The following is a 19,271-nucleotide window of genomic DNA, read 5'->3' on the forward strand; positions in this document are numbered from 1 at the left end:
TGTGGAAACTGGACATCTGAGCAGCTATCTCAGCGGAGCCTCCAAAAATGTTACACCCCTGAAAAAGGGTAGAAAGAATCACGATAGTGATACGGAATGTTTACTCATTGAACGTTTAGTGCAATCATTGTACATAAATAACACATTTTACAGAACAACAGATCTACAGGAACGATAGGTTTTGTAGGGTACAAGGCTTATTCAAATCATAACAGTATACACTGTACATCACTGAAACAAATACTGTTTTCAATATAACTGTCAAGCAAAGCTTTAACTCAGTAAACCATAACACAATTCATCAACAGGCAACAAAGTGTTTGAAAAACAACCACACAAATAACGCCGCAAAACATCTTACCAACAGCGCACACGTTCATTCACAATCGACATAAAATGGCAGCTACGTAGCAGTACCTAGCAGTACGAAGCTAGCTGCAACCGAGCACGGCTCACATTACTCTCTGCAAACCCAACCAACTTCCTCAACATGTTACTAAACAAACCTTAAACACTCTTGACATGTTATCAAGTTATTACATTTAAATTACTCTTTTTAATCATCAATAATGTACCTGAAAAAGGGTAGAAAGAATCACGATAGTGATACGGAATGTTTACTCATTGAACGTTTAGTGCAATGAGAAAAAGACCGCGAATTCTCCGTGAACTTGAGTGGAGACCAGAGCAATCGATCTCAGGCTCATAGATTAAGAGCATTTAGGAGATCACAGATTAACACTTTTATCCACGACAACATAAAGTAATCAACATAACGTTTACACATTCCTCTCACAATTCGTACCCTTTGTATGCTTGACGGATTTTAACAGAATTATATAAATGTTATCAATCTATCAACTAATACTGAATGCATGATCTTCTTAACCTTGTTTTAAGATCCTCACATACTATGAATTTACTAATACTTTTTAATGTATAACAGGCTATTAGTATTTCCTTTAACCTGTCACACTAGCACTTGCCCCCAAAAAGTGTACCATCTGTGTTAACTTGGTTGAGTTTACAGATATACTGTAGGTCAACCTCACTGACTGGATAACTACCAATACTGGTGGTATCCCAGATTATAATTAATGTGTACGTTACCTATTAGCTAAAATGGGGAGAAGTCAGTCCATAAAAAACGCTGCTCTGCCTTCTTAACAACACTATCAACAAGACAGGTCCTACAGGCCCTTGTTATGTCGCACAGACTAGTGGACATGGCTAAACACGTATTACATTAAATAAATTAATATGCATTCTCATAAACTCTAGATCATCGACAGTTTAACAAACAATTGAGTAAAACAAGCTTATATTTTGTGATCTGATGGGGTACAACAGTTAAACTAAGATCATGGGGTATTTTATAAATTATATCATTCAAAATAATGGGTACACAGTATATCATTAATTGATGTATAACATTATTCAGTTTATCACAAATTGATGTAGCGCAGATTGCCACCTTTGATTAATACACGACATTTCTCATAGTCTAGGGTTGGGACTTTGGTTGACGTAGGCGCGCGCTCAAAGCAACAACATAAAATCTAACTGGCAGATAGAGGCCTAGCGCTCACGAGCAAGTGTATTTTTAAACTGATTTCCTGAACCAAGGCAACACATGTTCCAGCCGTTCTGTCAATAGGACGCAGGCAGAAAAGGTAATAGACAACGACTTTAATGTGCACTGGAAATATGGAGATATGCTTTTCTATGACTATGAATGGGTTTTATACTGTAAGTTTATCATACTACAAATACAGATTCCATATTTGTTCGTTTGTAGGCATATTTTATATTAATCTAATAGCCTAATAATCTCGAAAAAGTCATTATTTGTGCCAGTTCAAAATTATACATGCGAACAAACAAATAAACAGCTTTTGGACGGTCCAATACAATTAGAATAAAGTCGTGCAGATCCGTAGGCTACCCAGAGAAAACTTGATGAATTAACAGCGCAATAGCTACTCGTATATGAGACGTTTGTTTTATTACTGTGGCAAAGACAAATGTGGTTATTATAAGAAAGTGTTAACCTATAAATGCACTGTTTGCTAAAATATATTATAACAGCGATTTACCACAGTTTCTGGTGGCGTATTTTCAGATTGTGCATGATTGACTGGGACACTCCTATCCTGTTATTGTCAATTAATGAAATACATTCACCAACACAGGAACTCTGACCCACTCAAATTGGTCAGTAGCATATTATGTATTTTTAATAATTGTAGTTCTACAAGTACTTGAACAGTGGATGTGTGGACCTATTTTGTCTGTCAACATCTAGTCTCGGGAATTCCAGACCTTTGGCAACAGCACTAAGTATGCATTTATGCAGCACTGTGTATGTCGGATCATTAACATTAAGCAAAGTGACTTTTAGACGTATTTTCCAGACGTTGACATCAAGTGCATCTCAGGTGCTGAATGAAAGGTTAGAAGACATATTTTCTGGAAGTCGTAAATATGTCTTATATGGACATACAAAATTACGTATTTTCCGGACTTGAAAATATGTATTTTCCGGACTTGAAAATATGTATTTTCCGGACGTTGAAAATACGTATTTTTCAGCCATTGATCGTTTGGCCAATTTTCAACTGCTATACATTCTCAATGAAGTAAGCATTATATCACAATAATACTTTTTCACGTCTCTTAATAGTACAGAATAGCCAACTGAAGATTGCAACAAATATTTGTTATTTCTCCTGTCTATCACATGCACTTTCTTCTGTCTATCACATGCTAGATTATTCAAAAGCTTTGAAACTAGCAGCAATGTTCAAAATACTTTAATGTACAGAATAAACCAGCAGACCACTTCAACTACAATAACTGTCACAGATAATATTTTTTTTATTGCTATTACTGCGATATGTTGTGGTTTATCTACCTAAGTTGAATGCATTGACTTTAAGTCTCTGGAAAAAAGCGTCTGCTGATGTAAATGTAAAAACAAACACTCGCAAAGCATGCTGGGTATTGTTCTAATGCGCTCTGCCCCAAAACAAGTACAAATTTGGTCGGTGCAGACCATATCCAAATCTGTACGAATCATAGAAGTCTAGGCTATGTTTCACAAGTTTGAACATCACGTCACAGTTTAGTACAGTAGAGCACAGTATAACACAGAAGAGTACAGTACAGTATGGTACAGTACAGTTTAATAAGTCATTAGAGTAGAGTACAGTAAAGTAGAGTAGAGTACAGAATAGTTTAATTTAGTAGAGTATAGTGCAGTAAGGTACTGTACAGTAGAGTTTAATTCAGTAGAGTAGAATACAGTACAGTAGAGGAGTATAGTTTAATTCAGTAGAGTACAGTTCAGTAGAGTACAATAGAGTTAAGTAGGGTTGTACTTAACTTGTACTTTTCTTTACTGTAATGTTTACTGTAATGTACTATGCTGTGCTCTACTGTACTGTACTTTGCTGTACTGTGCTATCCAAACTTGCGAAACCTAGATGTCAATGATTGGTTCAGATTTGGTCCGGTCCGGACCAATGTTCGGTCAACATTTTTTTTTATCACTGAGCAAATTTCAGGTCTGAGGAGCACAAACTTGAAAGTTGTGAAAATTCAATGCAACTTCCGCCGTGCGTTTTCTGTGAACACTGAGGATGTACCCACTTTAAGTTAGTTTTAACAGTGGTCATGTAGGCTACTGTGGCTATTTGATCATAATGTAAGCCTACCCGAGTGGCCTACCATCAAAAGCAATGGAGAAAATGCATCCCATAAAATTTTAACATGGAAATAGCTGTTCTATCATTCAGCCTACAGTAGCAGCCAATGTGTGGTGTTCAATGTAGGCCTACATTCCATGAGTCTTTTGAAGAAAAACATGCAGGGCTTGACATTAACCTGTTTATCCACTTGTCCTTCAGACAAGGATGTGACTGAAAATGCTGACTGAATATATTGTGTTGTTTGATGCAAGAAACCACTTTACAAAATAAAATTCCTCATTAGTTCCATACCATTATTACAGAGAATCAGACAAATTATGCTACCCTCTGCCTATTGGCTACTTAGCTTATTCACGCCTGTCTCAATATACAACACTTCCTCTTTAAGACAAAACAAATCTCTTTACCAAAGATGTCTAGAAATGACACGTTTTGTGCTCTTGTAAGAAGCAATCACTCCCCCATTGCTGACTACAAATGATCTATAACTGAGCTAATAACTCACTAACTAGCAAAGGTTATGAGAAAATGTACAAATGTGCACACGTCGCTACATGTAGCTCTCACTTTGATCTCAAAACAAGCGCATCTACTCACAACCACTCATGCTGTAAAAACAGTCCAGTTCAAAGTGAATGATACAGATCCATACAGTGCATTCGGTATGTTTTCAGACCCCTTCCCTTTTTCCACATTTTGTTACATTACAGCCTTATTCTAAAATGCATCAAATAATTCCCCCCCCTTCATCAATCTACACACAATACCCCATAATGACAAAGCAAAAACAGGTTTTTAGAAATGTTTTGTTAATTTATAATTAAAAAAAATACATTTAAAAAATACCTTATTTACATAAGTATTCAGACCCTTTGCTATGAAACTCGAAATTGAGCTCAGGTGCATCCTGTTTCCATTGATCATCCTTGAGCTGTTTCTACAACTTGATTGGAGTCCACCTGTGGTAAATTAAATTGATTGGACATGATTTGGAAAGGCACACACCTGTCTATATAAGGTCTCATGGTGAACAGTGCATGTCAGAGCAAAAACCAAGCCATGAGGTCAAAGGAATTGTCCATAGAGCCCAAATGTATGCCCGGACCGGATGTCTGTGGACGTCTCGGGAACGTCTATGATAGGTTCAAATCAATGTCCTTGGGTTATTAATGCGAGAGGCAACCTGTCTGCAGTGGTGGAAAAAGTAGTCAATTGTCATACTTGAGCAAAAGCAAATACTATACATCAAATTCATTATATTAAGCAAACCAGATGGCACAATTTCCATTTTTACATTTCTATTAATTTATAGACAGACAGGGTCAGTATTTGTGTTTAGTGAGTCCTCCAGATCAGAGGCAGTAGGGATGACAACGCGTCATATTGATAGGTTTGTGAATTGGACCATAATTATGTCATGCCTGAGCATTCAAAATGTAACAAGTACTTTTTGGTGTCAGGGAAAATATACGGGTATACATATCCCCATTAGCCAACGCCAATGGCGACAGCTAGTCTCACTGGGGTCCGACACATAACGCAAAATACTTACAATTTACATACACTACCATTCAAAAGTTTGGGGTCACTTAGAAATGTCCTTGTTTTTGAAAGAATTGCACATTTTTTGGTCTGTTAAAATAACATCAAATTGATCAGAAATACAGTGTAGACATTGTTAATGTTGTAAATGAAGAGGTGACTCCGGGATACTAGCCTTCTAGGCAGAGTTCCTCTGTGCAGTGTCTGTGTTATTTTGCCCATCTTAATCTTTTCTTTTTATTGGCCAGTCTGAGATATGGCTTTTTCTTTGCAAGTCTGCCTGGAAGTCCAACATCCCGGCCAGTTGAGGACTTGTGAGGCGTCTGTTTCTCAAACTAGACACTCGAATGTACTTATCCTCTTGCTCAGTTGTGCACCTGGGCCTCCCACTCCTCTTTCTATTCTGGTTAGAGCCAGTTTGCACTGTTCTGTGAAGGGAGTAGTACACAGTTTTCAGCTGTGCTAACATAATTGCAAAAGGGTTTTCTAATGATCAATTAGCCTTTTAAAATGATAAACTTGGATTAGCTAACACAACGTGCCATTGGAACACAGGAGTGATGGTTGCTGATAATGAGCCTCTGTACGCCTATGTAGATATTGCATTAAAAATCAGCTGTTTCCAGCTACAATAGTCATTTACAACATTAACAATGTCTACACTGTATTTCTGATCAATTTGATGTTATTTTAATGCACAAAAACTAGCTTTTCTCTCAAAAACAAGGACATTTCTAAGTGACCCCAAACTTTTGAACGGTAGTGTACATTTAAAAACATTAACATGTAGTGTGTGTGTGTGTGTGTGTGTGTGTGTGTGTGTGTGTGTGTGTGTGTCCATTTATCAGTTACACATGCATGTCAGTACATCCTTAGGAAAAATTGCTTTTCTTTCTGATGTTTTATTGTGCATGCAGCTAAATGTAAGTGCCAAAACACTGTTGTCTTGTTGTTTGGAGCTAAATGTCTGTGTTAAACTTGCTAGCTAGCTTGAATACTCCTGCTAGCGTTAGCATTTGCATTGTCATCTGGAATGCATTACTATTTAGCATGCTTATTAGCGCATTTGTTAGCATTTCTATGTGGTGCTAGGCTATTTTCGGTTGTAGATTATTAATGTTTTATAATGTGTAGATATTTCTACATTGCTCTATTGCTTCATTGTGCATCTAGCATGTGCTTGGGTCCACATAACCTGTTTAGTTTGTTGACAAGGCATATTGAATTAGGCATATTTTTTCCCATACTGTGCTATAGCCTAAATTCTCCCCTTTTCTTTACAGAACCACAAATACTATCAGAGAGAGTGGTGTTGTGTGTGTGTATCTTCATTAAACCCTTGAACTAGAGCTACTGCTTCCTCGTGTTCCGAACGGACACCCTGTGGTGGTTACTACCGGCCTAAAAACCTTTTTATTGGTCCTTCGAATTCATAAATAACACATATTTTTCAATACTATTCTCCTCACTAATGAATTTCTCAGTCATTTTATGCTTGCTCAACAAACACACATTTCATAGGGAGCATGTTGTTAAACAAGTTTTCTGCAGACATATTTTGGGCATGCAACTGCAAAAATGGTTTTGGCTTGAAGTTAACACTGTGTCATCTAAAATAGTTATTTGTACGGGGGACATATACAGCAGTGGTTCCCAACTCCGGTGCTCGAGTACACCCAACAGGATCGAATATGGGAACATCTGTTTTACAGTAAACACACCAGTGTGTCACACACATGTAAAGTGCCCTCCGTAATTATTGGGACAGTGACCATTTTGTTGTTGTTTTGGCTCTGTATCCATCACTTTGGATTTGAAATGATATGACTGAAACTGAAGTTAAAGTGCAGAGTGACAGCTTTAATTTGAGGGTAATTCCATCCATATCGGGTGAACCGTTTGGAAATTACAGCACTTTTTGTACATAGTCCCCCCATTTTAGGGGACCAAAAGTATTGTGACAAATTCACTTATTTGTGTATGAAAGTAGTCAAAAGTTTAGTATTTGGTCCCATATTCCTGGCACGCAATGATTACATCAAGCTTGTGACTCTACAAACTTGTTGGATGCATTTGCGCTTTGTTTTGGATGATATTGTTACGTTCCCCAGCAAGAAAACCAAACAATGTCACTCAAACAGAAGGGGGAAATAACAAAGAATCACTGACAACCACTCCTATCCTGTTATTGTCAATGAAGGAAATACATTCACCAACACAGGAACTCTGACCCACTCAAATTGGTCAGTAGCTTATTATGTATTTATAATAATTGTAGTTCTGCAAGTATTTGAACAGTGGGTGTGTAGACCTATTTTGTCTGTCAACATCTAGTCTTGGGAATTCCAGACCTATTTCAACAGCACTAAGTAAGTATGCAGCACTGTGTATGTCGAAACATTACCATTAAGCAAAATTACTTTTAGACGTATTTTCCAGACGTTGATATCAAGTGTCTCAGGTGCTGAATGAAAGGTTAGAAGACATATTTTCTGGAAGTCGTACATATGTCTTATATGGACATACAAAATTACGGATTTTCCGGACATTTAAAATATTTATTTTCACGGACGTTGAAAATACGTATCTTTCAGCCATTGATTGTATGGCCAAATTTCAACTGCTATACATTCTCAATGAAGTAAGCATTATATCACAATAATACCTTTTCACGCCTCTTAATGGGAAAGAATAGCCAACTGAAGATTGCAACAAAATATTTGTTATTTCTCCTGTATATCACATGCAATTATGCTAGATTTTTTAATTGCTTTGAAACTAGCAGCAATGATGTTCAAAATACTTTAATGTACAGAATAAACCAGCAGACCACTTCAACTACAATAACTGTCACAGATAACATGTTTTTTATTGCTATGACTGCGATTGTGGTTTATCTACCTAAGTTGAATGCATTGACTTTACGTCACTCTGGATAAAAGCGTCTGTGTCACGCCCTGACCGGAGATTGCTTTGTATGTTTCTAGTTTTAGTTTGGTCAGGGTGTGATGTGGGTGGGTATTCTATGTCTGGGTATTCTATGTTGTAGGTCTAGATTTTCTGTTTCTGTGTGTTTGGCCTGGTGTGGTTCCCAATCAGAGGCAGCTGTCTATCGTTGTCTCTGATTGGGAGCCATATTTAGGTAGCCTGTTTTCCCACTTTTGTTTGTGGGTGGTTGTTTCCTGTTTAGTGTTTTGTTTCACCTTTCAGGACTGTTCGTTTGTCGTTTTTAATGTTTGTCAAGTATTTTCGTATTTTATTAAAAAAAATATGACCACTTACCACGCTGCACCTTGGTCCTCCTCTCCTTCTCCAGACGACAATTGTTACAGTCTGCTGATGTAAATGTAAAAATGAACACTCGCAAAGCATGCTGGGTATTATTCTAATGAGCTCGACCCCAAAACAAGTACAAATTTGGTCGGTGCAGACCATATCCAAATCTGTACAAATCATAGAAGTCTAGGCTATGTTTCACAAGTTTGAACATCACGTCACAGTTTAGTACAGTAGAGCACAGTATAACACAGAAGAGTACAGTACAGTATGGTACAGTACAGTTTAAGTCATTATAGTAGAGTACAGTAAAGTACAGTAGTGTACAGAATAGTTTAATTTAGTATAGTGCAGTACGGTACAGTAGAGTAGAGTACATTAGAGTTAAGTATGGTACAATACAGTACACTATACTTTACTGTACTCTTGTGTGCACTACTGTATTGTACTGTTGTCACTTCTTCCGCCGAAGTCGGTCCCTCTCCTTGTTCGGGCGGCGTTCAGTGGTCGAGTCACCGGTCTTCTAGCCATCGCTGATCCACCTTTCATTTTCCATTGGTTTTGTCTTTGTTTTCTACACACCTGGTTTTCATTCCCCAATTACATGTTCATGTATTTAACCCTCTGTTTCCCCCATGTTTTTGTGCGTGATTGTTTCTATGTTCATTTCGGTACGTGATAGCTGGTTTTTCGACCGGTGATGTGTTCACCCGTGAGTAATATAATTACCGTTTGTATTTTGGTCAAGTGTATTTATTTACCTTGTGCCTTTATTTTTTCATTTTGCTCTCCTGCGCCTGACTTCATGCACCAGCTACACTCACCTTCTGACAACTGTACTTTTCTGTACTGTAATGTGTACTGTAATATTCTGCTGTGCTCTACTGTACTGTACTTTGCTGTACTGTGCTGTCCAAACTTGCGAAACCTAGATGTCAATGATTGGTTCAGATTTGGTCCGGTCCGGACCAATGTTCGGTCAACATTTTTTTATCACTGAGCAAATTTCAGGTCTGAGGAGCGCAAACTTGAAAGTTGTGAAAATTCAATGCAACTTCCGGTGTGCGTTTACTGTGAACACTGAGGCTGTACCCACTTTAAGTTAGTTTTAACAGTGGTCATGTAGGCTACTGTGGCTATTTGATCATAATGTAAGCTTACCCGAGTGGCCTATCAACAAAAGCAATGGAGAAAATGCATCCCATAAAATTTTAACATGGAAATAGCTGTTCTATCTTTCAGCCTACAGTAGCAGCCAATGTGTGGTGTTCAATGTAGGCCTACATTCCATGAGACTTTTGAAGAAAAACATGCAGGGCTTGACATTAACCTGTTTATCCACTTGTCCTTCAGACAAGGACGTGACTGAAAATGTTGACTGAATATATTGTGTTGTTTGATGCAAGAAACCACTTTACAAAATAAAATTCCTCATTAGTTCCATACCATTATTACAGAGAATCAGACAAATTATGCTACCCTCTGCCTATTGGCTAATTAACTTATTTACTCCTGTCTCAATATACAACACTTCCTCTTTAAAACTTCTCTGCGCTACGGATCCCTTTTACGGGATCATTTTCCTAAACAACCGCTGAATTGCAGGGCGCAAAATATGACTAAAAATATTTATAATCATGCAATCACAAGTGAAATATACCAAAACACAGCTTAGCTTGTTATTAATCCACCTATCGTGTCAGATTTTGAAAATATGCTTTACAGAGAAAGAAATCCAAGCTTTTGTGAGTGTATCAATCAATGCTAGAACAGCTAGCCCCAAATTAGCATGGTCACGAAAGTCAGAAAAGCAATCAAATTAATCGCTTACCTTTGATAATCTTCGGATGTTTGCACTCACGAGACTCCCAGTTACACAATAAATGTTATTTTTGTTCGATAAATATTACTTTTATAACAAAAAAACGCCATTTGGGTTGCACGTTATGTTCAGAAAACTACAGCCTCGTTCCGGTCCTGAAAGCCAGAAGAAAATTCCCAAACGTATCAGATTCAAAAATATTACTAAAAATATTTATAATCATGCAATCACAAGTGAAATATACCAAAACACAGCTTAGCTTGTTATTAATCCACCTATCGTGTCAGACTTTGAAAATATGCTTTGCAACGAAAGCAATCTAAGCTTTTGTGAGTGTATCAATCAATGCTAGAACAGTTAGCCTTATATTAGCTTGGTTAGCTTGGTCACGAAAGTCAGAAAAGCAATACAATTAATCGCTTACCTTTAATAATCTTCGGATGTTTGCACTCACGAGACTCTCAGTTACACAACAAATGTTATTTTTGTTCGATAAATATTACTTTTATAACAAAAAAACGCCATTTGGGTTGCGCGTTATGTTCAGAAAACCAAAGCCTCGTTCCGTTCGACGAAAATTCCAAAAAGTATCCGTAATGGTGTTAAATGTTTTTTATAATCAATCCTCAGGTTGTTTTTAACAAACATATCAATAATATTTCAACCGGACCGTAACCTACTCAATAAGAGAGAAAAAGAAAATGGAGAGCTACCCTCTCGCGCGCAGGATCTAATCTGAGGACACCTGACTACTTTTGAAAAATCTCGCTCATTTTTCAAAATAAAAGCCTGAAACTATGTCTAAAGCCTGGTCACAGCCTGAGGAAGCCATTGGAATCTGGTTGATAGCCCTTTAAATGGAAGAAAGACGGGCCAGGAAACACAGATTTAAAAAAATATATATAATAACTTCCGGGTTAGATTTTCTCAGGTTTTCGCCTGCAGAATCAGTTTTGTTATACTCACAGACAATATTTTGACAGTTTTGGAAACTTTGGAGTGTTTTCTATCCTAATCTGTAAATTATATGCATATTTTACGATCTGGACCTGAGAAATAGTCCGTTTACCTTGGGAACGTTATTTTAAAAAATTTAAAAATATCTGACCCCTAGCGTCAAGAGGTTACATGCAGGGCTTGACATTAACCTGTTTATCCACGTGTCCTTCAGACAAGGATGTGACTGAGAATGTTGACTGAAAATATTGTGTTGTTTGATGCAAGAAACCACTTTACAAAATAAAATTCCTCATTAGTTCCATACCATTATTACAGAGAATCAGACAAATTATGCTACCCTCTGCCTATTGGCTACTTAGCTTATTCACGCCTGTCTCAATATACAACACTTCCTCTTTAAGACAAAACAAATCTCTTTACCAAAGATGTCTAGAAATGACACGTTTTGTGCTCTTGTAAGAAGCAATCACTCCCCCATTGCTGACTACAAATGATCTATAACTGGGCTAATAACTCACTAACTAGCAAAGGTTATGAGAAAATGTACAAATGTGCACACGTCGCTACATGTAGCTCTCACTTTGATCTCAAAACAAGCGCATCTACTCACAACCACTCATGCTGTAAAAACAGTCCAGTTCAAAGTGAATGATACAGATCCATACAGTGCATTCGGTATGTTTTCAGACCCCTTCCCTTTTTCCACATTTTGTTACATTACAGCCTTATTCTAAAATGCATCAAATAATCCCCCCCCCTTCATCAATCTACACACAATACCCCATAATGACAAAGCAAAAACAGGTTTTTAGAAATGTTTTGTTAATTTATAATTAAAAAAAATACATTTAAAAAATACCTTATTTACATAAGTATTCAGACCCTTTGCTATGAAACTCGAAATTGAGCTCAGGTGCATCCTGTTTCCATTGATCATCCTTGAGCTGTTTCTACAACTTGATTGGAGTCCACCTGTGGTAAATTAAATTGATTGGACATGATTTGGAAAGGCACACACCTGTCTATATAAGGTCTCATGGTGAACAGTGCATGTCAGAGCAAAAACCAAGCCATGAGGTCAAAGGAATTGTCCATAGAGCCCAAATGTATGCCCGGACCGGATGTCTGTGGACGTCTCGGGAACGTCTATGATAGGTTCAAATCAATGTCCTTGGGTTATTAATGCGAGAGGCAACCTGTCTGCAGTGGTGGAAAAAGTAGTCAATTGTCATACTTGAGCAAAAGCAAATACTATACATCAAATTCATTATATTAAGCAAACCAGATGGCACAATTTCCATTTTTACATTTCTATTAATTTATAGACAGACAGGGTCAGTATTTGTGTTTAGTGAGTCCTCCAGATCAGAGGCAGTAGGGATGACAACGCGTCATATTGATAGGTTTGTGAATTGGACCATAATTATGTCATGCCTGAGCATTCAAAATGTAACAAGTACTTTTTGGTGTCAGGGAAAATATACGGGTATACATATCCCCATTAGCCAACGCCAATGGCGACAGCTAGTCTCACTGGGGTCCGACACATAACGCAAAATACTTACAATTTACATACACTACCATTCAAAAGTTTGGGGTCACTTAGAAATGTCCTTGTTTTTGAAAGAATTGCACATTTTTTGGTCTGTTAAAATAACATCAAATTGATCAGAAATACAGTGTAGACATTGTTAATGTTGTAAATGAAGAGGTGACTCCGGGATACTAGCCTTCTAGGCAGAGTTCCTCTGTGCAGTGTCTGTGTTATTTTGCCCATCTTAATCTTTTCTTTTTATTGGCCAGTCTGAGATATGGCTTTTTCTTTGCAAGTCTGCCTGGAAGTCCAACATCCCGGCCAGTTGAGGACTTGTGAGGCGTCTGTTTCTCAAACTAGACACTCGAATGTACTTATCCTCTTGCTCAGTTGTGCACCTGGGCCTCCCACTCCTCTTTCTATTCTGGTTAGAGCCAGTTTGCACTGTTCTGTGAAGGGAGTAGTACACAGTTTTCAGCTGTGCTAACATAATTGCAAAAGGGTTTTCTAATGATCAATTAGCCTTTTAAAATGATAAACTTGGATTAGCTAACACAACGTGCCATTGGAACACAGGAGTGATGGTTGCTGATAATGGGCCTCTGTACGCCTATGTAGATATTGCATTAAAAATCAGCTGTTTCCAGCTACAATAGTCATTTACAACATTAACAATGTCTACACTGTATTTCTGATCAATTTGATGTTATTTTAATGCACAAAAACTAGCTTTTCTCTCAAAAACAAGGACATTTCTAAGTGACCCCAAACTTTTGAACGGTAGTGTACATTTAAAAACATTAACATGTAGTGTGTGTGTGTGTGTGTGTGTGTGTGTGTGTGTCCATTTATCAGTTACACATGCATGTCAGTACATCCTTAGGAAAAATTGCTTTTCTTTCTGATGTTTTATTGTGCATGCAGCTAAATGTAAGTGCCAAAACACTGTTGTCTTGTTGTTTGGAGCTAAATGTCTGTGTTAAACTTGCTAGCTAGCTTGAATACTCCTGCTAGCGTTAGCATTTGCATTGTCATCTGGAATGCATTACTATTTAGCATGCTTATTAGCGCATTTGTTAGCATTTCTATGTGGTGCTAGGCTATTTTCGGTTGTAGATTATTAATGTTTTATAATGTGTAGATATTTCTACATTGCTCTATTGCTTCATTGTGCATCTAGCATGTGCTTGGGTCCACATAACCTGTTTAGTTTGTTGACAAGGCATATTGAATTAGGCATATTTTTTCCCATACTGTGCTATAGCCTAAATTCTCCCCTTTTCTTTACAGAACCACAAATACTATCAGAGAGAGTGGTGTTGTGTGTGTGTATCTTCATTAAACCCTTGAACTAGAGCTACTGCTTCCTCGTGTTCCGAACGGACACCCTGTGGTGGTTACTACCAGCCTAAAAACCTTTTTATTGGTCCTTCGAATTCATAAATAACACATATTTTTCAATACTATTCTCCTCACTAATGAATTTCTCAGTCATTTTATGCTTGCTCAACAAACACACATTTCATAGGGAGCATGTTGTTAAACAAGTTTTCTGCAGACATATTTTGGGCATGCAACTGCAAAAATGGTTTTGGCTTGAAGTTAACACTGTGTCATCTAAAATAGTTATTTGTACGGGGGACATATCATACAGCAGTGGTTCCCAACTCCGGTGCTCGAGTACACCCAACAGGATCGAATATGGGAACATCTGTTTTACAGTTAACACACCAGTGTGTCACACACATGTAAAGTGCCCTCCGTAATTATTGGGACAGTGACCATTTTGTTGTTGTTTTGGCTCTGTATCCAGCACTTTGGATTTGAAATGATATGACTGAAACAAGTTAAATTGCAGACTGACAGCTTTAATTTGAGGGTAATTCCATCCATATCGGTTGAACCGTTTGGAAATTACAGCACTTTTTGTACATAGTCCCCCCATTTTAGGGGACCAAAAGTATTGTGACAAATTCACTTATTTGTGTATGAAAGTAGTCAAAAGCTTTGTATTTGGTCCCATATTCCTGGCACGCAATGATTACATCAAGCTTGTGACTCTACAAACTTGTTGGATGCATTTGCGCTTTGTTTTGGATGATATTGTTATATTCCCCAGCAGGAAAACCAAACAATGTCACTCAAACAGAAGGGGGAACTAACAATGAAAGACTGACAACCAAAATGGAACAGGTGCGGGTTCTGAATAACACTCATGGGTGTGTCCACTGAAAGTAGACTAGCAACAACAACTGGAACCTAAAATACACCCATATTTGCCGAAGAAGAAGCAAACAAAATAAAAACCCACACCAACCTTAAAGACAGGACGCAAACCAAAAAGTGGCACAAAGCAAAAACAGGACAGATCAGATAAAATATTGTTTGTCTAGAAATCAAAATGGGGAGAGCCAACTAAAGGTGTTAACCCTGCACATTTCTCAAGCCAACACAGGTGAAACCTCCTTCCGACTAGCGAGATGGACTACCCAGTCGGTGCGCCCTACTTCTCACGCGCTATATGTGCTAAAGTCCAACATCAAAACATATATAGAAAAACCAAATCCTGTAAAACTTATTTACAATAAAAGTGACTCCAAAATTACACAATACATTATTTACCATTCATTTATTTTTGGCACAAAATAATCTGAAACAACCAAAACAAAAAGCAAATGCATCCAACAAGTTTTTGGAATCACAAGCTTGATGCAATTGTTGCGTGCTAGGAATATGGTACCAAGTACTAAACTTTTGACTACTTTAACACACATAAGTGACCTTGTCTCAATACTTTTGGTCCACCTAAAATGGGGGGAATATGTACAAAAAGTGCTGTAATTTCTAAACAGTTCACCTGATTTTTAAAATGTATTTAACCAGGCAAGTCAGTTAAGAATAAATTCTTATTTACAATGACTGCCTACCCCAGCCAAACCCGGACGACGCTGGGCCAATTGTGCTCCGCCCTATGGGACTCCCAATCACGGCCAGATGTGATACAGCCTGAATTCAAACCAGGGACTGTAGGGACGCCTCTTGCACTCAGATGCAGTACCTTAAACCGCTGCGCCACTCGGGAGCTCATGGATGAAAATATCTTCAAATTAAAGCTGCCAGTCTGCACTTTAACCTCATAGTCAGAGTGCTGGAGTACTGAGCCAAAACAACAATAAAATGTGTCACTGTCCCAGTAATTACAGTTGGCACTTAATCTCTGGCCCATTTTGTACCTTTAATGCCTTGTTTTTTTTGTACCTTTAATGCCTTGTTTTTTCTCATTACAGAGCAACAAAAATGAGAAGGTCGTCTCGTTTGCTTGAGTCTACAGCTTTACTTGTGATCAGCATTCTGTGCTTGGTCATCATTTTTATTAAAGAGGACATTCGTCCTAAAAAACCCTCAAACCATTTCCAGATAAACAGGAGGGAATCAACCTATCAAAACAGACCTCAGAAACCAACCAGTGAGAGCGCAGGTGTTTCTACCTGGGGCCATTGTGAACGGAATGAGTCTGCGGCCAATGTGTCAGGGTTTTCCTCTCTGCCAGTTCACATCCAAGACTTCCTCTTCTATCGTCACTGCCGCCACTTCCCAATGCTGCTGGATGTACCTGATAAATGTGGAGACCCTCACAAGTCTGCTGACGTCTTCCTTCTGCTGGTCATAAAAAGCTCACCTGCGAATTATGACCGCCGTGAGGTACTACGGAAAACCTGGGCCAAGGAGAGACTGCAGAATGGAGTCTGGATCCACAGGATTTTTCTCTCGGGAACCACAGGCACAGGCTTTGAGAAGCGCAAGCTAAACAAGCTTCTACGACTGGAGAACCGTGAGCATAATGACATCTTGCAGTGGGACTTCAACGACTCCTTCTTCAACCTCACCCTGAAGCAGATTTTGTTCTTAGAATGGATGGACAAGAACTGCCGCCAAGCCCGATTTCTCCTCAACGGTGACGATGATATCTTCGCCAACACAGATAACATAGTGGACTACCTTCAGAGTCTAAAAGACAATGATGGTGACAAGCACCTTTTTGCAGGTCATCTAATCCGCTATGTAGGACCCATTAGAGAGTCAGGGAGCAAATACTATGTCCCAGTCCAGGTTCAAGAGTCAGACTCATATCCCCCTTACTGTGGGGGTGGGGGCTTCCTGCTCTCTGGAAACACAGCTATGGTCATTTACAAAATGACCCATACCATTCCCATTTTGCCAATTGATGATGTCTACATGGGAATGTGTTTGGAAAAGGCTGGTCTTGGGCCAGAGTCCCATTTCGGAGTCAGGACTGCTGGACTTCATGTCCCCTCCCAAAACGTGGACACTTTCGATCCTTGTTATTACAGGGAAATCATTTTAGTACACAGATTTCTGCCACATCAGATATATATTATGTGGCACGGAATACATGAACCTAACTTGAAATGTAGTAATTCGCAAGGTTCTCTTTAGCCATCTGTCCTGTTGAAATCAGTTGCCTGCTGAGGTTTGTTTTTCCAGTCTTTTTTTTTCAAACATGTGTTATGTCTGAAAGTTGTTTTTGTTGTTGTTGTAAATACAGACTAATTTTAAGATGTAAGTTATGGGATTGATTGCTTCTTCTGTGTATGTACATTGAAATTATCAAAGTTTATATAATGTTTTGTTTTAAGTCATTATCACTTCTTTCTATTTAATAAATGAAAACATGCATATTAAAAAAAAAATATGATATTGATTCTATATCAAACGCTAATAAAATAATATGCATCTTTGATTTTTGCCATGTGTATGGCTTTAGGTCATTCTGGCGATTGTTAAGTAATTGATGAGGTAAATATTATTGAGTATATAAATATATAAACCCACCGGACCACAAATAAGCCATATTTCACAATAATTTCCACTGCAGATCACCATAAACAATGGATTTCATGAATTAATCTTTTATTTAACCAGGCAAGTCAGTTAAGAACAAATTCTTATTTACAATGACAGCCTACCCCAGCCAAACCCGGATGATGCTGGGCAAATTATGCGCTGCCCTATAGGACTCCCAATCAAGGCTGGATGTGATACCGCTGCGCCACTCGGGAGCCTACACAGAATCTGTCATCCTTTTCTCTGCAGTACTTCAGCTGTAGCCACACATTTTAACGTTTATAGTATGAAAGTAATACTATTATTACATAAACCAAGTAGAGACATGGGGTGGCAGGTAACCTAGTGGTTAGAGCATTGGGCCAGTAAACGAAAGGTTACTGGATTGAATCCCTGAGCTGACAAGGTAAGAATCTGTTGTTCTGCCCCTGAACAAGGCACTGTTCCCCGGTAGGCCGTCATTGTAAATAAGAATCTGTTCTTAACTGACTTGCCTAGTTAAATAAAAAAACTTTTGGAAGCATACAAACAACATTCTGTTATTACAAGTGCCTAATACTGTATTGGCAAGGGGGATACTTAGTAATTTGTTCAACTGAAATGTGTCTTCCACATTTATCCCAACCCCTCTGAATCAGAGAGGTGCGGGGGGCTGCCTTAACTGGCATTGTTATTAAAGTAAACGATTCACAACACATTCTTGATTAATCATTTTCTTAACATTTTTCACTTGTGTAACTACAATGCCTCAGGAATCCCCCACCACCCACTAAGCTCAGAACAAGCCTGCCCAACTAGCACAGTGGATGATTACATGGGCTGCTATATATAATTAACATTTCATTATTTATTTTTCCATATTTTCTCATTGTTTCTGTGATGAAAAATACAATTCTTTAAGAGGCCTGTGTAGTATTTTGATACTTTGTGCAAGGCAATTGATAAGGATTAAAAACTTTGTGGATGGAGCCTCCTGAGTGGAGGCTTAGAGTGGTCTAAGACACTGCATCGCAGTGCAAACTGCGTTGCGACAGATGCTGGTTCAAGACCCGTGCCGTCGTGACCGGGAGACCCATGAGACGACGCGAAACTGGCCCAGCGTCGTCCGAGTTAGGGGAGGTTTTGGCCGGTCGGGATGTCCTTATCCCATCAAGTGTATAGTGTTTCCTCTGACACAAAATGTTTTTTTTTTGTGGATTGGTATAATTTGTATGTATAAAATGTTTAGTAGTAATATTTATAATTACTAAATCGGGTAATTTTGAATATATTTATTTAAATTTGCATCGGGCCGATTCTGGGGGTATTCTGGTAAGATGCCGGCAAAGTCGGCTGAATTCCTGTAGACGGAATACTGCATTGTCGGAACTAGAAGCACAAGCATTTCGCTACACTCGCATTAACATCTGCTAACCATGTGTATGTGACAAATAACATTTGATTTGATTTGATTTGATTTAGAAGCTCAGTATTGAGAAGTCAGAATAAAAACAGAGCTTGACCAGTCTTGATTAGTCGGCTCTGGAAGGTCATGGATCTTTACACAAGCTAATAGCCCATA

The 19,271-nt window shown here is 38.3% G+C and overlaps 1 protein-coding gene across 4 annotated transcripts in view; it reads left to right on the plus strand.

Annotated features, from left to right (window-relative positions):
• The window catches only part of LOC139539629 (uncharacterized), a 68,315-nt gene extending 50,759 nt beyond the window's left edge, over nucleotides 1–17,556 (plus strand). For all 4 annotated transcript variants that reach the window (XM_071342742.1, XM_071342741.1, XM_071342744.1 and 1 more), the window contains one exon: nucleotides 16,132–17,556. In XM_071342742.1, the coding sequence (XP_071198843.1) occupies nucleotides 16,132–17,302 (1,171 nt within the window). In that variant the 3' untranslated portion in view covers nucleotides 17,303–17,556. The remainder of the gene's footprint in view (nucleotides 1–16,131) is intronic.
• The last annotated feature ends 1,715 nt before the right edge of the window (nucleotides 17,557–19,271 follow it).

This window comes from Salvelinus alpinus, chromosome 15, assembly GCF_045679555.1.
Source record: "Salvelinus alpinus chromosome 15, SLU_Salpinus.1, whole genome shotgun sequence".
Classification (NCBI taxonomy): Eukaryota; Metazoa; Chordata; class Actinopteri; order Salmoniformes; family Salmonidae; genus Salvelinus; species Salvelinus alpinus.